This window comes from Erpetoichthys calabaricus, chromosome 6 (genome assembly GCF_900747795.2).
Source record: "Erpetoichthys calabaricus chromosome 6, fErpCal1.3, whole genome shotgun sequence".
In the NCBI taxonomy this organism is placed as follows: Eukaryota; Metazoa; Chordata; class Cladistia; order Polypteriformes; family Polypteridae; genus Erpetoichthys; species Erpetoichthys calabaricus.
The window spans coordinates 203,592,264-203,616,908 of record NC_041399.2 but is presented as its reverse complement, the minus strand read 5'-3'; the positions used below and the strand labels follow the sequence as shown (position 1 = coordinate 203,616,908).

General features: G+C 36.5%; 1 protein-coding gene across 3 annotated transcripts in view; it reads right to left on the bottom strand.

Moving 5' to 3' along the window:
• Positions 1-24,645, bottom strand: part of mpp7a (MAGUK p55 scaffold protein 7a) — a 346,325-nt gene that overhangs the window by 39,108 nt on the left and 282,572 nt on the right. For all 3 annotated transcript variants that reach the window (XM_051928990.1, XM_051928989.1, XM_028804346.2), the window contains one exon: positions 16,794-16,964. In XM_051928990.1, coding sequence (XP_051784950.1) covers positions 16,794-16,964 — 171 coding nt within the window. The remainder of the gene's footprint in view (positions 1-16,793; positions 16,965-24,645) is intronic.

Here is a 24,645-nt window from a genome sequence, read left to right as displayed (position 1 = left end):
TTCTTTCAGCTTTCCCTCAACCTGGTCTAGTCTCCTAGTCCTTGCCACTGGAAAGGAAAAAAAAAAAAACACAAAATGATTCTTACACCACCATGCATCATCGCTGTAATGGTATTGAACAGGTGATGAGCAGTGCATGACGCAGACACAACCCTTACCTTGACTTCTTCAGACCACAGAATCTTGCTTCTCACAGTCCTAAAGTCCTTTAGATGTCTTTCACAAACTTCTAGTGGGCTTCCATGCGTCTTTTACCAAGTAGAGGCTTCTGTCTGGCCATTCTGCCAGATCAGATCAATGGAGGGCTGCACTGATGGTTGTTCTTCTCCACAAAGGTTCACTGGAGCTGTGACAAACGGGTTCTTGGTCACCTCTCTTACCGTGGCTCTTCTCCCATGATTGCTCAATTTGGCTGGGTGGCCAGCTCTAGGAAGAGGTGTGGTTGTTCCAAACTTCTGAATGAGGAAGGCAGCTGTGGTTTTGGTAACCTTCAATGCTGCAGGAATTTTTTGGATCATTCCCCTGATCTGTGCCTTGACACAATCCAGTCTCTAAGCTCTGCTGCCAATTCCTTCAACCTCATGGCTTGTTGTTTTATTTGATACACATTGTCAATTGTAGGACTTTCATATACGGGTGTGTACCTTTCCTTCTCAGTCCAATTAATTGAAATGACCACAGTTGAGCAAAATTCATGTGTTGTAGCAAAGTGATCTAAATATTGTGACCGGTCACACTGCATTTTTTTCTGGGGCTAGTTCAACCACAGAGAAGAAACACCTTCAAAACAGCAATCAGAAACAAAACAAATACACTTTTCAAGTAACTTAAAGTTTATTTAGGCAGGATCAGATGTAGACAATAGCACCTAAGTCATATGCCACATATCGTTTATGTTCTTTAAAGCAAACTGCTTGTGGCTACGTTCGTGCTTCCCTTTGACTGAACACTTCAAGTTCTTTTATTCTGAAGGAACCACTGCTGGTGTAAAGCGACTAAGAAGTTTGCTGTGTGTTGGAAGAAAAGTCTGATACTTTTCCTTTAAGTGTCAGAATAAAAGTATCTTTGCCCAGTTCTCCCTCTCCTGGCTCTCTTTCTGTGCAACTCAGAAGCCCAAGTGCAACAATACTTCTGTCAATGGGATATTTCAGTTATTTTCCATTTTTAATTAATTTGCAAAAACATTTCTGTTTTTGGACTGTGATTCCAGGGTACTGACAGTTAAGGGAAAAAATTAATTCAAATAATTTTAGAATCAACATGCAACATAATGTGATGAAAGTAAAGGGGTCTGAATAATTTCTGAATCCTCTGTATACATTACATTGAATTATGGGTATTAAAATATTCACAGGAGTGTACACAGCTCACTATCAGTTTCACAGGCTACAATTTAAAAAGTATACGGACACAGTGGCAACCACTTTAACAGCTATTATCTGCACATACTCAGGCAAGCGAATTACTTCCCAGGTTTGTTTCTTCCATTTTCAGTGGTCTTAAGCATCCTTGAAGTTGAAACCCCATTCTGGGCATGTGATCAAATATCACTTCCATTGATTTCATCGTTGGCCTCCACCTTAGCTTCTTTCCCTCCCCCATTCATTACAGTGGCCCTAATTTCCCCACCATCAAAACCTTGCTTTCGATATGTTCATAACATAACATACTCTTCTGTCCAAGATGGCAAATTGCTTGTGTGTATTTTTTTCCTTTCTTCATTTGGTGCACTTGAATATTCTGCGACTGAACACTTGATTCCAGGCATTAGGCTGCCAGACTCACCCTTCTTCCAGATGTTAAACCGCTTTAAACTGGTTGTGACATACGATCTTCAAAGCATTGTGTTTAGTGGTTGAATGATTTTGTAAAATGATTGTATTTTCCAAGTAGTACATACAAATGGTTTTGTGCCTCATCCCGTCAATAAAAAAAATCAAAGTATAATGATGAGTGTAATCAGTGTGTTGTTGTGTGGTTTGATTATCAAGCTATTATTGAAGCAGTGATGAAAAGAAGGAACTGGTGAAAGTCTCCTATCAGCCAAGACATTCATATACGGCAAGGTATGGGAGGGGGTTAGGAACAAAACATGATAAGAGAAACCAAGTGACTATAACAAGGAGGAAATAAAAGATTGAAAGTACAAATCCATATGATGTACTGATGGCAGCAGCTCTAGCATGGCAAACAAGAAGTAATAAGCCATGACACAAAAAGTCTCCTGAGAAGGAAGCATAAAAATCACCCTCGGCAACTACATGCATCGCTTACATGGACCAACTTCAGTACGGCAAAAGGAGGCAATTTGAAAACAAACATGTACAGCCAGTATTGCTCTAGCAGAACACGAGCGTAATTTGGACATTTCATAGTACCTGGAAACAGTTAATGTCATTTTTAAGCTTTCATTTACTTTATACATGTTGCTTTTAAAACTTCATTTTGAATGGTTGGGTATTTGCGGAACTGTTTTACAGTTTGAAAAAACTGATATCATGTTTCAAGTTGTTCCAATCAAACAGATTAGAATCTTTCAAAAGCATGCCAGTAATGGTGTCATGACAGCTTTCTAGCTCTTAAACAATTTCCATGCATTTCCTTTTTCATTTATTACTATTTGATTCTGTGCTTCCCTATATACGACAAATGAGTGTATACACACCAAATCTTTATCTTTGTCCACTTTTACCTAGGAGATATTATATATGATATGCCTAAAATGCAAGGTAGCCAATAATTCAGACCAAAATTGTAAATATGAGCACAAATTAAAACATAAAATCACCCAATTTTAGGCATAGCAATAGTAAATAAATTAAAAGAAGTCCTATTTAGTACATTGTGGCAAACATTATGGATCCTGAAATGGGGGGGACCATGTTTAAAAAGTATTTTCAATTCTTCACTGATGGCAGTGGGACAATGAATTCTCAAGTTCCCGTAAATGCTTCTAAACTCACTGGGCAGCCTTTCATCCTGTAACACAGGAGTTCTACAAAGCTAAAAAATGGAAAATTCTTGAATAGCCAAGCCAGGCACCCAATTTAAATTCAACTGAGCATACCTTCCATATGCTGAAGAGAAAACTTTACGGGGACAAGCCCTTGAAACAAGCAAGAGCTGAACATGGCTGTATTAGAGGCTTGGCAGAGCATCACTAGAGGAGATCCTCAGCACCTGGTGATGCCTTTGAATCTCAGACTTCAAGCAGTCATTGCATGAAAGGGATGAGCAACAAAGTACTAACTATGACGGTTTAAATAGACATTGCTGTGTGCCAAACATTAGGATACCCTGAAATGGAAGGGGAATGGTAGGTAGAAAAAGCGTCCTGCGACTGCAATGTATGCAAATCCCATTAAATGAAAGTCTGCACTGTGCACTTTAATCACATCTGAATTGTATGATTTCTAATTTTAAGCTGTGGGGCCAGGGGGGAGTGGAGTGTGGTTTGAGGGAGATGGGTGCATGTAGGAAAAAATGAATCTTTGTCTCAAACATAATTGAGGGCCCTGTTGAACTGTCGCAAGACATATGGATAGTACTGAATATTTACATTTTTTGGGGCACATCATTTGTCTAATTAGTTTGTTCTGATCACGGTCATAGTATATTGATCCTTGTCTGTACTCTATACAAATACATAATACTCACTCTCATATTAAAAATGACCAATATTCATTAAGTATGGAGTGCTAGTTATAGTTATTGTATGTGGTAGAATTCCTAGCCTGATCTGCTCAAAAAAAAAAAAAGGTTGCATTATTAAGTAAAAAAAAAAAAAAAAGTTATAAGCAACAATAACAATGCAATAAAACAAAAAATAAACATACTACGAATAAAAAATATAAAACAACCAAAAATTACACATAAAGTAGTACATGTTTTGATTCAATGGGTGTTCCACACTCCTAAAGGCATTATAAGGTTATAAAAAATTGGTTAACAATAAATTAAAAATATAAATAAATGGTAAATCATAAAAATGTTATACCCATTCCTAAACATATATGCTGGCTTGGAATTATAAAAAATAAATAAATATATAAATAAAAAAAATAATTTTGTAGCTGAGCTACAGAGTCATTACATCTAAATGTGGAAAACATACATTTGAAAAGCTGCATCTGGAAAGCATTTTGTGGGGTCAGCTTGTTAATGGAATAATTCAATATCTTATTTAAATGAAATTATTACATTTAAAAAAAATTGTTAAATAAAACCTCTACAAAAAGCCAAGCCAAAAAGTGTGGCAAAAATCATATTTTTTGTTTTCATCTTAAAACAGCACTGTCGAAATTTAAATATTAATAGAAACAGCAACATAAGAAGTAGTGATGATAAATGTAATAAAAAAGATTTAACATACAGAGTGTACTTTCTGTGCAGTTTCCATTCAATTATACAAGAAGTGCTCTTTAGAATTTTAGTTTTATAAGCATTTATGGAAAGTTGACTTTGATTTTCTAAAATTTGCTCTTCTATATATGCAGCACCAATAAAAACTATTTACCCCATGGAAGTTCTCACATTTTATTGTTATCACAGAGGACTTCATTTTGCTTTTTTTGACATGGATCACCAGAAAAAGACTCTTTAATGTCAAAGTGAAAACAGATCTCTGCAGAGTGATCTAAATTAATTACAAACATAAAGCATAAAATAATTTACAGCATTAATATCCCCCCCTTTAGCTAAGTCTTTACAATATGTTCACTTCTCTTGGCTTCTTCATTTAACAAAAAACAAACAACAAAAAAACCTTTTGCATTCATGTCTGCATTCCTAATAAATATGTATCCTCATATGTGATAGTTCTGTATTAAGTGAGTGATATAACCTATTCTTGTATTTTGCTTTGTAGTTTGTACTACTGTGTTGTATTCCTAAAATGGCCATGATAGACTGGCCATCGAGCTCAGTGAAGAGGATTACTTGTGTTCTGCTATGTGTGTCGAACTCACCCCATTTTTTGACAGCCATTACACGACCTACCTGAAAAGGGGCTTCTCTCTCTCGCTCTCTGAATTGCCTTTCACAAGATTTCTTCCATTTTTATTTCCTACAGGGACCACTGCGGCACTCCTTGTGTGATTTTGGGCTATACAAGAAATAAATTGTTGTCGAGGTGTCTGCATTTTCTAGTCTGTTTGCATATAGTTCCAAAATAGACAGGTGTTTGAAAAGAGACAGCAAAGTTTAAAAATAAATAAACATGTTTTTTTTTTTTTTTAGAGAAAATAATATTCTAAAAGTTGTTCAAATCAATTCAGGGTCAAGAGCCCCCTGCAAAATCTTAAATTCAACATTCCTGGCACAAAAGTTGGTTATCTTATTAACTTTAAATATTTGAGGCTGGATGAATCGTAATTGCCTTATTGTTGGGGGTTTCCTTTTCTGGTCTGCATTGTTCTCACTTAATTTAGCATGTTTTTATAAAAGCTGAATAAAGAATTGCATTATTTTATTTTAGAAACTCACTAGATATTTATAGATTAGATATTCACATAAAATAAGTGGATATTCAATTATTTTTATGAGCTTTATGACTTAACATGCAATTAGAATTGTATGAGATATGCAGTACTGTTATACAAGCCACCCTTTAAAACTGGTTATGTAAGATTCAGATTAATATTACCATTTTTCTGACACTGTATTTTCCATTAACAGAGTTACTGGAAGCTGAAACCTAGCTTGGCAGCATCAGGCTCAAGGCAGGAACTAATTGTTATCACAACAGCCTGGCAGCATCAGGCTCAAGGCAGGAACTAAACCCTAAGGTGATGCTAGTTCTTTAGACAGCACGATCACCAATACCAAGTCAATTTAGAGTTGCACATGTAATACATGTCTTTGAAAAATAAAAGAAGCCCAGAGTAACTGAAGAATAAGACTGTCAAGGAGAATGAGAGCTCAGAGAGTGAAAAGACTGGGAACTGAACCAAAGTCTCTAAAATTGCAAGGCAGCAGAGTTGATTACTTTGACACCCTATTATTTACTAATTAGCACCTAATTTAATTCAGACAACAATCAACATGGAGAACTGTGAGTTTATTTTGTGTATTTATTATGTAGAATAGTGAGATCAAATTATGCACTGACTTAATGTGGAAGAAAATCATTGTCTTTTGGTTACAGAAATAGCTTAAAGCCACATACAGACAGCAATCAATCTCCTCCTTTTTAAAAGAATTTTAACACAGCTCATGCTGATTTATTAGGGAAAGGAAGTGAGATTAATTCTAGATTTGTTTCAAAAAAACCACAAGGCATTTCTGTGCTACTGTAGAAAAATTCAATGCATCATGGAGCAGTGCTGTTTTAAATGTTGTTCTAGGTGTTAAAGGCACTCAAGCATGGCAATGCATGTTTTTATGAGCCATATCTCAGTCCAGTGAATAGGCTCTCCTCCAGTGTAGGTGAAAAGAGCAAGTTGTTCATAAAAAGCGGCACACCAGTGTCCTCAACTGTGGGTGCGTTCAATAAGCAGAGAGACTCAGAGTGCAGTAATAGGCGCTCAAACCTTTCACAATGTCATTCATTGCTGTAAATAGCTCTAACTCAGAGCTTTCCCCAAATGACTTTTCCTCAGTTGCAGCAAATTCAAACATGCCAGTAAAATTTACAAAATGGGGAAAATACTGATTTATGAGGATTGACTAGGCTACAGTAAGTGCCAAAATACAAAGTAAATGAAACAGAAAAATTCTTGAGCACAATGATGACTTGTTAATGCCAATATATTAATAGAAATTCCAAAAAAAACATTCATTGTGCAAATTATAAAATTGTATTTACCGATTTACATAAACAAACCCAAACGTGCTTTTCATTCTGTGAACCACATTTAAAAAAAAAAAAAAAGAAAAAAAAAATCCTTCATGAAACATGCAACAGAAAAGCAAATGCCTTATAAAAGTGTCAAGCTTCATTACCATGTGTATTAAAAGAGCTACAGTTAATATTCTTATGAAGTACGTCCCAGGCTAAATGGATCAAGTGTCATTATACTTTCAAAAAACACAGTGCTACTTTGAACAAAAAAGTCTTCAGGCGATTTCTGTCCAAAATTTAAATTGCTTCTAAAAACAAAGACATCGTTTCTTTAAAGAAAGAACAAAATGTTAAAAAAAGAAATACAATATCTACTGAGGTAATTATTTTAGGTACCAAAATATTAATCCACTATAAATGTAGTTCTAAGAAAAAGGATTTCACTTGTAAAAATTCAATTTATAATAAGCTAAACAACTGTAAATGCTTTGCTTTAGCCAAAAAAGAATTTATATTAATTATGCACAGTACAATTTTTTTTTTATTTACAGTAAATGAAAATCTATACCAGTTTATATTCCTATGGTAGCACCTTGTTCAATTTATGTTGGCTGTAACTAAACACTCCAGAGCTGAGCTTTAGATGACAAAATTTATGCATGCATTTACGTGAATCTACGAACAAAACAAAGCCAAACCTTTAATCCTTATTTTGGTTTAAATAACGACATAGATAACACTTACTTAATCCCCAAAGGGAAATTTGGGAGTTCCAGCAGCTCAGAGCAAAATTAAACAAGTACATATAGGCTAAATAACTAACCACCTAATACATATATAAAATGAAACAGGTAAGATAAATAAAAACCATGCAATACCAAAAATAGTGATACACTAGAAAGCAGTAAGAAATACAGTGCAATATCACAGTTATAATACTGTAAAGTGTCTACTGATGAATAAAGTACCAGTAATTACAGAGTCTGGCATCCTGTACATACAATTCATTAAATAATTACATTTATCATTTAATAATGGCTTCATCTTAAGCACATACCTGCATTTAAAAAAATCTTAATTATTTATGCTGTTTGCAAATAAAGTATAATTTGATATATATATATATATATTTATATAAATAAATAAATAGATATGTAATGTAGATAGATATAGATAGATAGATAGATAGATATAGATATATTGATATATATATATTTATCTATATATCTACATCTATATATATATATATATATATATATCTACATCTTCGCTTCCCGGGTCCTCCCTACGTGGAGTTTGCATGTTCTCCCCGTGTCTGCGTGGGTTTCCTCCCACAGTCCAAAGACATGCAGGTTAGGTGGATTGGCGATTCTAAATTGGCCCTAGTGTGTGCTTGGTGTGTGGGTGTGTTTGTGTGTGTCCTGCGGTGGGTTGGCACCCTGCCCAGGATTGGTTCCTGCCTTGTGCCCTGTGTTGGCTGGGATTGGCTCCAGCAGACCCCGTGACCCTGTGTTCGGATTCAGCGGGTTGGAAAATGGATGGATGGATGGATATATATATATATATATATATATATATATATATATATATATATATATATATATATATATATATATAAAGTAATGTTGGAGAATTTTAGTTATTTAAGATGACTTGCTTACAGAAACAGATGTGGCTCAGACTATGAAGAAAAAAATACGTGTTTGTCCATATGCAGTTGTACAGCGGCACAGTCCATTATCGAAATATTTCATCTAGATGTTATGTTTAACATCCACTTCACAAAGCTCATGATGCTGCTTCGCTAAGTAGGTCTAATGGACAATTTATAATAAGCTCACAAGAGAATAGTGATAAGGTATACGTAAGGATCACTAGCATGGGATAAACAATGTATAATTAGAAATACAGCTGATCTCTGAAAAGGAAAATGCCATGCACTCAACTTAATATTTGCAGAAAATTATCAAAGAAAAAATCTGGTAAGGCACTTGCCTCATTGTTTTAATTTTTGTTCCCATCATCATTGTAGAAATTAAAGACAGTAAAAAGACTTCCTTTACCAAGACTTTCGGGGGGAAAAAGATCTAACTATATATATATATATATATATATATATATATATATATATATATATAAAAAACATAAAGACAATTTGTTTTACCTATGATGTATTTATTCTTTTTTGACAATAACATTAAGTTTCTGGTGTGTTTATCAACAACTGTGCAAATTATTTTTCACCCAATTTCTATGCATTTATCCATTCACCCATTGCCAAACTTGCCTAATTCACTTCTAGGTTGCAGGGAGCTGGAGCTTAGCCCAGAAGTATCAGATGCAAGGTAAGGGCCAAGTAATAATTTACATACCCTATACATCACCATCTAGCAGACTTAAATGACATACTTTATATACTACAAAGTATTTAAACTATCTTGTTTGTTTTTTTTTATCTTGATTTGATATTCTTTATTGGTCCCCGAGTGGAAATTGTCTTTCCACATGTGTTTTGGGTGTCTGAGTGCGGTGTCAGCCATTGAACAGCACACCCCTTGAACAATTTTCAGGTTAAGGGATTTACTCAGTGGCACAATGGAGTAGCAATTCTTCTGGCAGTAACTGGATTTGAACCAACAACCTTCCACATATAAGCACAGGCCCTTAGCCTTAGTAGCTAAAGAATTTACAGTATATTTCACAGTTGTTCATGTAAATGTATGTTCTATATGCAAACTCCGTAATGAACCAAGGCTGTAATCTGGATTCTGTTAAAAATATTCAGCTGATAATTTTGCCTCCAGCAAGTTATCATAAACATACCACAGATTTTCCACGACCAGGCTACACTGTACTTTACTTGCCAGGCCAGATGTAACAGAATTGAGAAGCAGAATTTCTGCTGGTTAATCACAATAGTTTACTGTGATAACATGAGAGGTTTCTCTATAAGCAGAAAAATTAAGTGCAGACGACAGGAGACTGAGAAGATTTCCATTGTGTGCAAACCTACATGCATGGAGTCTACTGTTAGAAAGGATCGTTTTTTGATACTGTAGTCTATAGGTTTAAATATATATAAATAAAATACTATAAGCTGAATTCTGTCTAAGTAAAAGAAGTGGTAAGGTATCCTTGTGAAGTTATGCGCCAACAATATAGAATACTTTACTGATAGAGATATGCCAGGCTAATATGTTTAACTTTTTCATGGTGGATGTCGACTTTTGTCAAGAGGATGGGTTGAATGATGGTAATCAACTGTAAACGGTCACCAAACCCCAATGTTATGTTTTAATTCGACTCTCTTTGCTAGAATGAAAGTTAGCTTTGTTGGTCTGACCAAGACTTCCTGCGCTTGCGTAAGTAGTGAAGAGCAAACAGCAGCAAAAATGACATCGACTTCTGGCAGGAGATCGAAGGGGATGTACAAAGCAAAATGAGGTTTTGCATATTATCGCTAAGAGTCTGATTTTGATACGAGTGATCAAGAACAAATGTGAGATATCAGCATCAGTTGATCGTGGTGCCACTTACAATGATAAGAGGTACAAACCAGATTGTGTTGCACTGCAACTGCTGCTGCTGTCCCCGCCCCACAAAGACAGCCTGGCAGCCACTCATTCCTGCCAGCCATTGGGCTGGCTGTGAACGGCTTGAGCCGCAACAGACTACGAACTGGCAGCCACAGCACGCACCAACAGACGTTTTATGTTGATTTATGTGTGAAACAATTTCTTTGTGAGCTTTTCAGAAAACTGTTTTTTTTAACCTTAAAGAGTTAAAAAAACTCTTAATTTGGCTTTTACAAAGTAGTACTTAAATTCACTTGTTTATTATGTGCATAAAAAATTCCATATTTGTCATTAATTTGCATTCATTATTAATCTGGTTTTGCACCACAACCTGATCAAACTACTGTGCAGCCAGACAGTGACGTTCGAATGAAACCGGAAACTCCTGCTGATGATGAAACCCACTACAGCAAATCTTTTAGGACAAAGCTTAAAATACAATAAGGAACGACTTGCGCACATTCATTTTTGGTAGAATGTCCAGTGGGGGGTGGGAGGTCTTTTGGCCTTTTTTTCCCTCCAACAGAGACTTGAAAAGAAATCTATAAAGAACTCTGTCTATTACTGATATATCTGTGTTATTAGAACAGTGTTTTCCAGATGACACCCCCACGCTGTACCACACACATACACTGACAAACATGCTAGATTCACAAAAGCAGCACTGCAGGTGGACTGTGACCAACTGTGGACAAAATCACATTCACCTGTCCGATGATCAGCATCACGGGTGTATTGCGGCTGATCCTGGACGACATCCTCAACCCCAGCTCTGATTATCGTGCTGGATTCACCAAGGAAGAAAAGCATTGACGGTCAAGCTTGATTCATTTATCACTTTGACATTGGTGATCACAAGGACCCCACAAACTTCCACCCACCCTTAACTTGGACAATCATGCCCAATTTACTAAAAGGCCCTAATCTGGTGGGTTGCGAACACACTGGCATGTGAAAAAATTGGTTGAGACACCACACAAAGGTTGGGAAACACTGTATTAGAACATTTGAATATTAGAACAATTTAGATGACAGCAAGTCATTCATCCCAAAAAAGCTTGCCAGCCTTACGCACTTAATTCCTCCAAAATAACATCAAGTCGAGTTTTGAAGGTCCCTAAAGTCCTACTGTCTACCACACTACTTGGTCTCTTATTCTATGTGTCTACGGTTCTTCTCTTTGTGAAGAAAACCTTCCTAATGTTTGTGTGACATTTACCCTTAACAAGTTTCCAACTGTGTCCCCGTGTTCTTGATGAACTCATTTTAAAGTCCCAGTCTCAATCCACTGGACTAATTCCCTTCATAATTTTAAACACTTCAGTCACATCCCCTTTTAATCTCCTTTTGCTTATACTGAAAAGGCTCAGCTCTTTAAATCAGTTTAAGTGTGTATTGATTTATTCTTAAATACTATTTTCATTATGCCATTTATTAAATCCTTTTCTTATCGATTTTTAATTTGTTTATGTTTTCTTGAAAGTTTTTTTTTTTTTTTTTACTTCTTATAAAGCAGTTTAAACGACATTCTTTGTACAAAAATGTGCTATAGAAATAAAAATGCTGTTGTTGTTGTAGTGTAGAAGAAAAATGGAATAGTCATTTAGGGGTAATATAGTTATTGCAAATGAAGTGTTTTGGTAGGATTTCCAAATTAAAATATAGCAGCTGTCTCAGTTATATACAAGGGTTAATAAATATCAGAAACGTGTTCAAGCATATCAGGAAACTGGACAGAAGCTGTCGCAGGTGGCTGGGCGGGCGACCCGGCCAGGATGCCCCGGAGGACCGGAAGAGGGTTTACGCCTTCCCCAGCCCACGTGGGGGCGACCGCCCTGGTACCTATGGGGTACCCCTGTAGGGGCCCGTGGTCACCGCCAGTGGGTGCCCCAATGCCTTTGGAGCCCTGGACCTTAGCACTTCCGCCACACCCGGAAGTGCTGGGAGGAAGAGAAGCGAGGACACCTGGAGTGCTTTCGGGTGCGTAGCCGACAATTCCGCCACACTGGGGAGTGCCGGTGGAAGATTGCTAGGAAGCACCTGGAGCACATCCGGGTGATTATTAAAGGGGCCACCTCCCTCCATTCGATGGCTGGAGTCGGGTGGAAGTGGACAGACCTCGGGAGGAGAGGAAAGAGGCAGCCTGAAGAGAAGGAAAAGGCATTGTTGTTGGCCTGGACTTTGGGGACTATTGGGGTTGTTCTGCACTTGTAAATATTTATAATAAACGTGTGTTGGGTGAGTTCAACGTGTCCGCCATGTCTGTGTCCGGGTCATCTTCCACAAGGCCAAGTTAACAACAAGGAACAAAAAGTTCCTGGCTGATGGTTCAAGAAGTTGGCTGACTATCATGTACCCAGTAAGACTGGACAGATGTCATACACACAGGAACTCAAGATGCATTAAGAAGTACTGAAAAGTATTGTAAGGACCAAGGACAGAGTGAAAACAGACTTATTTTAGAGTGGTTATACTCTCTGCTGGAAACATGTCTCTTGAGGCAATCAGAGTGAATGTAAGCTAGTGAACCAATTAGAGTACCGTATATACTCGCGTATAAGTCGGGTCTTGAAACCCGAAAAATCTATAATAAAATCAGAGCCCGACTTATACGCCCAATCAAAAATGCAGACACAAGAAATTTTGTTGCAGCAGCGTAGTTACCAATTTCTTTCGCTACTTTAACAACGTTTAATTTTAAACCAGCTTCATATTTTCTTCTGGTCGAATGCTCCATTGTAGATAAGAGATACTATTAGATAAAGGTGTATGAGGGTGTGAGATACAAAAAACACAAATCAGTGCAAACGTTGCTTCGGAATAGTTCAGGAATTACCGTGTGGTTATGTAGGCACGAGAGAGAGGGAGAGAGAGAGGTTAGGAGCACACGCTGATACAGCGCATTGCCACACCCACATAGAAACAAAAGGCAGTGTTCTCCGATTTATACGACCGACATTATAAAATACCCGAAATTATACGGTAAAATCAAGTCCCGATTTATCCGTGGGAGAACTTATCCATGAGAATATACGGTAATTAATAATCCAGCATTGTTATGTAAATTCAGTTATCTATAAATACAGCTCTCTTTCTTTACTTTGTGACAATTGCTGTGATGGAGTGTATCCTTCTACATGATGAGAATTAAAAGACACAATGGACAAGCTTCCTCCTGCCTGATTCTTCGGGTTGATTGTTAATAGATTTGTATATTTAAGGTAACAATTTCTACCACAGTAGCTATTTTTACCTATCTTTCTGGATGGTACTACTACTACTACTATGATTGTGAATTTACATTCCAAAAAAAAAAAAAACAAAAAAAACTTTTTTTTAAACCTAACCCTAACTAGAAGTAAAACTCTCTTCTTAAATTAATTTATACTTTAACTAGGCATATTTTTTCAACAAATTACAGAAAACAATGCAAAAATAATAATCAGAGCTTTTATTATAGAGGCACCTAATAACTATGATTGGTTAATTTAGTTTAATTTGAATTCAATAGTACCTTAATCATTTCCTCTTTTCTTAAGTGTCAATGTGCAATAGGCTGCGTATAAAACTGTAGGTAAAGGTGAATCATTCAAATGTGCTACACTAAACAAAAAGAAAATAATGAAGTGGCCTGATATACTAATATGCATACTTAGATTTTCTTCAAACAGTTAAATTTACACTCTCAAGAATTTCTAGGCAACAGAATGAGAGCTAGAAAATGTTATCCAACTGAAGCAGACATTAGATTAACGGCATACATTCATTTCTAAAAAGAAAACTGGTTGGACAGAAATCTAGTGTGGGCTTCCAGGAACAGGGTCAAGAGCCAGTGGCCTAACTTGTAGGGAAGCACCTGCTACTAGAAGACAGTATAAGATTGGCGAGTATAATGTTGACATGTGTGAGTATTACGGTTGCCAAGTTATGGCTCTTTGTTCTATTCTTTAAAAAAAAAAAAAGCTGTACTACTGTATTTTTCACCATCTATGTAAAACCTCAACAAAGGATTTAAACAATAGAAAAGTATAAAAGTAAAAGAGATCAGAAGCCGTAAAAAGCTATTTATGTACAAACATTTCAGGTAGTCTGAGATGTTAGGGATAAAGTTCAAGTTTATACAAAAATATTTTCTGCTGGCTAGCTCACAAAACGGATTATTTTTTGTAAAAATTTTAAAAGCAGAACAAGTACCTTCTGTAGGAGCAGAAAAAGGTACACAATATAGAGAACACCATTCATCAAACTAGGATCCAGTGATTTAACCTAACTTGTGAACTGTTCAGGGCTGGCTCCTGCCTTATACCCAGTAGGGACAGACTTTGGCCCAAAATGGATATTATTCTTGTAGTTCATGGCTTTTAAAAGCACATTTAAAGGGTGAATATAATAAAGTTTAACAGAGGAATTTAACCGGGTCACTAAATCAAACAAATAAATACAGTAGATTATTTTAAATTACTTTTCTAATCTGGACAAGTTTTAGAGATCCATTGTCCTGTGTTTGAATCTGTATGGAGTGTACACATTCCCCATCCCTCATTTCTGAATAGTTTTTTCTCCCCTATTCCCAAAAGGTGTATATGTTAATTTAACTGAAAGCTCTAATTTTGCTCCCATATGAATGTGGGCGTGGGCTGGTGTCTTTTCCCACCTTGCACTCAGTGCTGCTGGGGCATTTTTATGCCTACTATAACCCTGTTATGCATGTGTTGTCCGCGGCAGGCATACTCCCTTGAACCTGGGACATCAATAGTCATGTACCGAGATGGACTTGGCACTGAGGACACACACACACACACACACACACACACACGTACACACACACACACACACACACACGGAAAGAGTGATGAAAACAGCTCAGTGATTTTATTTCTGTCAAAGTGCAAAGAGTGCAGTACAAACTTCCTTAAATGAGTAAGTCAATAAATAATTAATAAAAACAGTGATCCCAGTGGCAGTTAATATTATCAATGAATAAATAACCCAACACTGTTAGAATCAGATATAAAAGCAAAGAGATAAAATCGTCATCTCTTTCTCTGTCCCCGAACCTAAGTGCCTTTCTCCTTCTCTCAGCCCCAGCTCAACCATCAGGTCTATACAGCCAGGTGCAAAGACTTTAGCATTTGTGGCCAACCTTAAAAATGGCTTGCACCCTAGCACCCTCAGCTGGTTACCGTTGGATCCCCAAGCCCAGCTTCATTGTTCCACCACCTTTCGGTGTCTGCTGGATGATCTCTTCAGGCCATCGGCTGTTTCTGCTTTCTGATCAATCAGCAGGAGTGACCCTGTCCCCTGCAGCACCGCCCACCATGCCTCTTGTCCTTTGCACCAACTCTCACTCACAATTTCTGCTTTCTCCCCCCCCCCCCCCCCCCCCCAAATGTCTCCTTCTTGATTTCCTCCCATACATCTTTCTGTAGGGCGTGACGGTGGCGCAGTGGTAGCGCTGCTGCCTCGCAGTTAGGAGATCCGGGTTCGCTTCCCGGGTCCACCCTGCGTGGAGTTTGCATGTTCTCCCCGTGTCTGCGTGGGTTTCCTCCGGGCGCTCCGGTTTCCTCCCACAATCCAAAGACATGCAGGTTAGGTGGATTGGCGATTCTAAATTGGCCCTAGTGTCTGCTTGGTGTGTGGGTGTGTTTGTGTGTGTCCTGCGGTGGGTTGGCACCCTGCCCGGGATTGGTTCCCTGCCTTGTGCCCTGTGTTGGCTGGGATTGGCTCCAGCAGACCCCCGTGACCCTCTGTTCGGATTCAGCGGGTTGGAAAATGGATGGATGGACATCTTTCTGTTCCTTCTCTTCTTTTTTATTTCCCTTTCTCATGTCGCATTTATACTCCTGTGGTTGAGGCGTCTTAATTGCAATCCGTGGAGTGTTGATGCAGAACAGATGAAAAAATTAAGTGATCAGCTCGAAAGCACACTAAACACCTTGTGGCCGCACCTATAGAACCCAAGATGCACTGTTTTTATCCCTAAAAACCTGCACACTGCCACAGACCCTAAAAACACACTGTCATATATACTTAACTGCATTAAGCGTTTGTAAATAAATGTACATTTTGTGTGTACGCATATAACAGAAAAGAATTTTTGTGTATTTATTTCCCTTAAAATTTCATATTCTGGCCTGTATATTAGAATACTCTCGTACAGCAAGAATTGTGTCATTAACAACATATATCTTTCTATTACAAGATGTTGTGCTTCTTTGTCGTGGAGTTGTACTTTTGGACCGACTGCACATGTTAAAGTAGTTTACACTACTTTTTCATACAGTAAAGACACAAAAGCAATTTAAAAATGAGTGCGGAAAACAGCTGTACTCCCCTTGGGAAATTAAGGCAAGTGCAGTGCAGAGACTGATTATGCTATCTATTATAAAGAAGAGATGTTACAATAATTCAAACGAAAAAAATGTAAACCTACTTACCAGTTAAAACTACTAGTCTGTACTTGTCAAGGGGTTGCCTTCTATACACACCGACCTCCTCATAGGTGGGGATATCAGCCATGTCGTACTGGTCACTCTTCTTACATTCATACATAGATTTGTTGGTTTTTCTATCCTTTCTGCTTAATCGGAAGCTTCTTCGCAAACCAGCTGAAACCATAAACATAAAACAAGATAATGACTACTGGAGTAATTGGGGAAAAAGTCATTTCCAAATAATACATTTCTCATCCATCATACAAAAAGCTATGGCTTCTACGCAAACATTTTAACTGTGTGAATGCTATAAAGATTTTAACACAATTTCACAGAACACTGAACACAAAGTTTCTGAAAGTATGTAAGAAGGTTAGTTAATTTACAAGAATAAGCTAAAATATGTACATTTTACATTTATATTTTTAGATTTTGATTACAAGAAGAAATTTATTTATTGGGCATGGTGATAAAATTATGCATTAGTTAATTTTAATTGTGAGGAGTAGTAAATATACATTATTGCTATTTACATTTTGCAGCATTTCACCTACTCAGTGTTCAGTAAGTTCAAATGCACCACATTGTCTTTCAAAAATAACATTATAAAGAACTTTTAATTTAAAATTTTATCAATTTTATTATCACTTTATTCATCCATACAATTATATTTATTTTTATGCCATGGGCAACAGTGTCATGAATTCCTGACTGCATACAACTTTCATGACTTAAATTTTTCCTTGACTTTTTGTTCCCATTTTCTGGACATGAAGACTTCAATTATTTTTATTGCCTTGCACCCCCTAATCCATCATAACCTATCGTCTAAGGGGGAGTAGCAAAAACTTCAGATTTGTCAAAAATTTTGATCTCTGGTTTTTGACGGATCACAGCGTTTTAGGTTGCCCTGATACTGAAAACACTGCTGTGTCGATAATGGGTTTGTGTCTGTCTGTCTGTGTTTGACAGTTTCTTGAGGACAGTCTCGAGCTAAAAAGGCCGGATGGAAAAATACCAAACTCGAAACTTAAGCCTGTTATGAGATGATGATGTGCTGATTGGTTTTTGAGCCAAATCGTGCAAGAGAAAGAGGCACTCTAGAGGAACCCTCAAATACTGTAATTCTGCAATTAATTATGAATTCTTCTCGTCAATTGCTATTGTAATGACATATTTCAGCATCAGAGCAGTAAATAATTACTGAAATGTTATTGAATAGTTCAAGTAACTTAGTAGGCTTTGCGCCCTAAGAACCGACGCTCATAAATTGTTTGTTCTTATTTTACCACAACATAATTTTGTGCACAAACGTGAATGTGGGATACTAGGCAACAAAACGCAGAAGTCACACTGAGTGATGTCACTGGAGTGCCAATATTTAAGCTGTCGATTCAGCTTAGTCACTGTCCAAGTTTGACTATTCCAGGGTTTCTAATTTCTGGCTACAAACATTTGACTGCGTACTGACTCTGATTATAGTTCATATTCTGGGTTTGGAAGTTTTAGGCTTGTTTTCCTGGTTTTGACTATGCTTGTTCTGACCTTCTTCATTTTTTGCACCAGTGGCCTGCCATTTTCCACCCCTTAGCAGAACACAGAGTAATAGGCTAAGATTTCATGCAAGTACCCTTTGATTTTTCCTTGGTAACTTTGATATTTCTATGTCTTTGACACCTGGTACAGTCATAAAATCTTATTAGACCATCCATTTATTTCCATAACTTGAATACTTAAATCAGGGTTGTGTAGAGAAAGTGACTATATAGGCAACATTAGGAGGAAGTCAGGAATCAAGATTTGAAAAGGGAACCAGTCCATGACAAGGTGAAATAACTACGTCACAGGAGGTGCAACGTTATTGCTACTGCCACGTAGTAAGGACATCAGGGGGTTTATGTCCCAGGTCCTCCCTGTGTGGTAGTGCGTTAAGTAGTGACAAAAGCACTATATAAATGTAATGAATTATTATTATCATTATTATTAATATTATTTCATCTATAATCACTAATACTGGGCCCATTTTACATATCTTTGGCATATGTGATAGACTAAAGGACCACAAGGGGGGGAAAAAAAAAAAAAGATATTCTAACATCATATACAAAATGATATGGCTGGGATAAAACCCTCATTTTCTGGAACTCTGCTGTAACAGCACTTCAGACTTTGCCATCATGCTGTCATCTGCTTATCAGTTTCATCTACAAAAAAACAATCCTTTGTATAAAATAAAAACATTTCATAAAGCAATCTTCAAAAGTAAGGACAAAATTATCTATGCTTATGCTTACTTACACGTGTATTTTCCTTTCTTAAAAGTCAGACTCATGCATGAATAAAGAAAACATGTTTTCTTAATCCATGGGACAAAGTACGCGATCAAATCTAATCAGTAATAATCTTTTGGCTAACCTAAACTGCAGGTCAATTTTCCAAAGCACTCAGAAAGAAGACGATATTTCCATAATTGCAATGGAAATCAAGTATAGAATTCAGAAAAGGAATTATTTTCAGTTATTTAAATGATGCTGTCAATGTCCAAAGAATTTAGATTATTTTCAAGATATGTGTCTGAATTTAAAAGAAAAAAGAAAAAAAAAACCCTTTGCTTAATTAAAAATAACTCCTTCCTTAAATAAAATCAACCAAGGGCATTCCTACTGTTCTATACAATTTACCTTAAACTACAGAGAAGAATTTTCTCATTATATAAACACTATCAACACGCACAATTTGCAAAAATATATTCATTCTGAAGTCCCATTGCTATTGCGTCATTATTCCCATTTTCCACTCTGATAATATCTTGCAGTCAAGTTGGAAATTTAACACATGTGAGGAGAAGGTAAACAGAGGAACTAATTAAAAATTAATACTAGCTGCCTCCTTTCCTGCTTGTCAAATGAAAATTAGATGAGAAGGGGAGCATAGTGGTTCTGTGATTGAAGGTCCAGTCAAGGGACTGGAATTCAATTCTGCACTGGTTATTATTTGTGTGGACTTTATACCTTCTCCCCATATCAGTGCATCATTTTCCCCTGTACTTCACTATCCCTCCTATAAAGCAAATATATAGTGTGGAGTAGTGGTTAGGGCTTTGGACTTCAAATCTTGAGGTTGTGGGTTCAAATCCCACTACTGAAACATTGTGACTATGAAGAAGTCACTTCAGCTGCATGTGAAAACCAGAAGAAATGCAACCAATTGTACCTCAAATGCTATAAGTCACCTTGGATAAAGGTGTCAGCCAGATTAAATGATAATAATAATAATATGTTAATTCAAGGCTTTAAACTTGCCTGATTGAAATGAATGTGTTGTGTGGTAGTGCCATCCTGACAGGACATGCTTTTAAGTTCAGTTCACACATTGCTGTATTTCCGGACAAAGCCTTACTGCACTTGAATTTTCTTCTTTAAATATAAAAGTACAAGAGTTTAGTACCTAAAACACAACTTGCAATTTACCAAATTGTTCCTTTAGAACAAGTGTCTGAAGATTAGGGACTATAAATCTGAAATACAATTTAAAAATACTTTCCCCTCAAAAAATACTACTGGCATTAAACAAATTAAAAGGCATTTTTTTCTCCCTACATTAATTTCACAGTTCTCCTATCTTGCGGGTTTGCTTATTAGCTAGAATAACATGGTTTAACTTTTATTAATAATCACAATTTTAGAAATACGAAAATAAACTATAATTGTGTAGATTTTGTAATATTCTGTAATTGGAAACTAATTATGTTATTTCAAAACAAATATATAGAAGAAAGTCATTATTCTGTAACTGGAAACTAATTATGTTATGTAAAAACAAATATGTAAGAAAGTCATGCATACTACTAGAGATGTGTAAGGAAATGAGCAGACAGGTGGTTAAAAAAGTAATCACATACTTATTGTGAGCTGACTCTTTAATATAATTCACCCATTCCTTGCTTTTTACAATAAATTCACTTAATCTAGATCAGAATTATGGGGCAATGGGCACTACCCTAGCTGCATAGAAGGCCAAGCAAGAACCCAGCCCAGACTGGGAATTAGTCCACTGGTGCTCAAATCTACACTCATTTATTTGGGATCAATTTGCAGTTGCAAGACAAACTTTAGCATATGGGAGAAAAACCGGAATACTCTAAAGCAGGGGTCCCCAACTTCGGTCTTGGAGGGCACCAGTGGCTGCAGGTTTTCATTCTAACCCTTTTCTTAATTAGTGGCCTGTTTTTGCTCCTAATTTTCTTCTTTTGAATTAATTTTATTTGACTTGCTCTTGAAGACTCGGACACCTTATTTCTTTTTCCTTAATTAGCAGCCAAACAATAATGATATACAAAATGAGCCAAAACATGATCAGCAAAACATGACCATCATTGTCGATCATACAATATCTGAAAATAAAGAAAGATGAAGGTCTCAGGAATTCTATCTGCTCAGGTCCCCAAAACACTTGGAACAGTGCACTTAGAAAGGAGAAAATCAACAATTTTGGAAATGTATGTTATTGAACAATGAGAGCAGCAACAAGCCATGGAATTAAAGAACGGGTTTAATTAACAACAAGACTTGGCACCTAATTAAACAACTGGATGGAGTGAAATTGGTTGGATTTTGAGGCCCTGACTTAATTGGTCTTCTGTTGGCTCCCTCACTTCACATTTCATTTCTCTTTGGGTGCCATTTAAGGAAAGAAATGAAGCAATTCAGAGGAACAATTAAGAAATTCAAGGGAACAAATCTTAAAAAACAAGCCAGCTAAAATGAATTCAAAAGAGGTTAATTAGCAATAAAAATAGTGCACTAATTACGAAAATTGTTAGAATCAAAACCTGCAGCCACTGGGGCCCTCCAGGACCGGAGTTGGGGACCCCTGCTCTAAAGAAAACACACACAGCCACAGGAAAAAAAACATATAGTGTCAGCACAGGTGGGTATTTAAGGCCAGGATCTGGAGCTATGAAACTGCACTTTATCCATTCTAGCATAAGTATGAAATATACTTTTCCAGACTTGGTGAGGCCAGGAGGAGGTGTTTACCCAGTTGTCTGTGTGTGGATCCCAATGCCCCAGTGTAGTGACATGGACACTGTGCTGTAAATATGGTGCTGTCCTTCACATGAGACATAAATCCGAGGTCCTGACTCTATGTGGTTATTAAATATCCCTGGGAATCTTTCATAAACAGTTGGGTGTATCCCAATGTCCTGGCTAAACTGCCTCATCCATTCTGTCCCCCTAATCATCCCCAGTCTCTTAAACTGGCTATTTCTGTCACCCCTTCTCAATAGCTAATGTTAGCAAAATAGCTACTTTGGCATCATCCAGACGGGTGCTACATATTGGGTGCCTGAAGTGGTTCCTCTGTGTTAATATGTGTTTTGAGTAGTGAGAAAAGTGCTAAATAAATGTAATTCATTATAATAGATTGAAAGCCTAGGATATGTGACATATTCAGTAAATTTCTTAAGCAAAAATCTTAGTATTTGCATACATATTTTAAATTTTAATTAAAAAAAAAAAAAAAATCAAGTTCCTACCAATAGCTCACAAAGTATTTTTTTAAAATAATTTTTTACTTAAAATGCCAACTAATGAACCAAAACATTAATAATTTTTATTTGAAATGCCATCATTTCAATGAACTATTAAAAATTCTGCTTCCCATGTCTTAAAAATTGTCATTTTAAAAATTACACATATTAATCAAAGCTCATTTGACCTATATATGATCAATTAGGCTGTATTATGTTGCCCATCTTTAATAACACTCATTACAGTGTCACAGGGAGACCACATCTTTCATGTAGGCATAAGGAGAAACCCTGCATAGGTCAACAGTCCAACAAAACATAGTACGCTGCAGAATTTAACCACACTAACTCTATGCATACTGTATATTTGCACAATTTACATCCACCAATTGTCTTAACACACACATTAAAGGCATGTGAAGAAGGCCAAATACACAGAGAAAACCTGATTTGGCACAGAGAGAAAAGTACAAACTCCACCATATCAGTGCCTAGGAATAGAACTGTCCTATTAAAGCCATGAAGCAGCATTACGTACCTCTATGCCATCCTCACTGTGCTTTATTGGTGAATTTGTTTATACGCTAGGCATACTGCATTTACAGGCCTGTGTTTTGCAGTTTTCTGACAGTATACATTTTTCCATAAGTACGAACAAAGATCTTTTACTTCCAATGTTACTTATAAACTAAAATTACTAACCTTATGCAAACACTGTATAAAAACGAAGGTAGCATCCATATCTGATCTCATGGAATCTTAAGCTAAAATGCATAACTAAAGAGCAAACAGAGAAAAAAAAAGTTTCTCTTGTCAAATACACTAAAGGAAAGGTTGTGAAATAGGCAGATGCAAAATGACCGACATTGTGGAAGAGGTGTACATACAGTACAGCTTTTTAAAGAGGCTTTTACCTGCTCATAAGATCAAAAGCTGATCAACTACAAGTTATTTGAATAGTTGGATAGGCGCATTCAAAATTTCAACTCCCCAGCAGAGGTGTGTCTCAGGTGTATATTTAATTATAAATGCTTCCAACCATATTAGCTTTATTTTGCCACCCATTTTCTGAATCAGCTTCATCTAGCACAGCATCACCAGATGTCAAAACCTATTTTAGCAGCTTTGAGTGCAGAATGGAAGATAAGCCTGCTCATTACAAAAATATATTGTAGAGAAGGAAAAAAAGCTGAAAATAAAAAAGCTGAATCTTTTAATTGTCTAAACAGGGTATCTGAAGAAAACTCACGCAAACGCAGGGACATGTGCACACTCCAGGTGCAGAGTGAATTGGGCACAAGTGTTGTGAGGATGTAATGAGTTACCATACCTCAGACTATTTCTGAAATAAAAATAATGAAAAAAGCAGCTTTCTGCCTTGACCTCCTTACAGAACATAAATGAACATTATAATGCAGAATAACTTATGAAATATGAAGAGCCATACATAGTCTGCAAATGTGGTGGATAAATTTGCATGTGTAAATGAATGACGGGGGCTTTCACCTTAATGGAACTGGCAGCGGCAAATTGTCCATTTCCTATCATTTTAGCATAATTATTTCCCCCAAGTTTCAAATAACATATCTAACAGATCATGTACTGTATAAAGAATAAAATATTTGTAATCTGTTTTAAAGATAATATTTTAGAAAAGACATGTCTGCAGTTACAAGTGGCCATTTAAATAGAAACAGTTATGTCACAGGAAGTTATTAATTTAGTTAAAGAAAAAAAGAAATCTAGTCAAATATGCTATGTACTAGTGCTAGTTTATGTTTAAATATAATTACAAAGCTGAAAAATATGGCCATTTTAACATTAGATATGTTGTGTTAAAAAATACTCCAAGGATTATATGAATTTGCTTGAGTAGCTTGGGCAAATATAAAATTTAAACTTGACTGCAACCTAATAAAGTAATGATGCTTGGGACAAAGACACGTTTTTCCTTGATTTACTCCTCCGCTCCACAGTTTAAAATTACAAATCAAATAATTAAGATGTAATTAAAGTACACAGGTTGTAATTTAAGGTATTTGCATACATTTTGACCATACCATTTAGAAATGAAACACTTTTTCTACCGGGTCCCCCCATTTCAGGGCACCATAACGTTTGACACAAAAGGCATCTCAGGTGTTTGTGAATACTAAAATGGTTTTCATTGCTTCATTAGTGTTGGCATAAGACACCACAGCTTGCTTCTACTCTATGGAGTCTGTAGTTGCCATTGTTCAATATGAGGACAGCAGCTGTGCCAATGAAAGTCATAGAAGCCATTAAGAGGCTGAAAAACATGAATAAAATCACTAGATACCC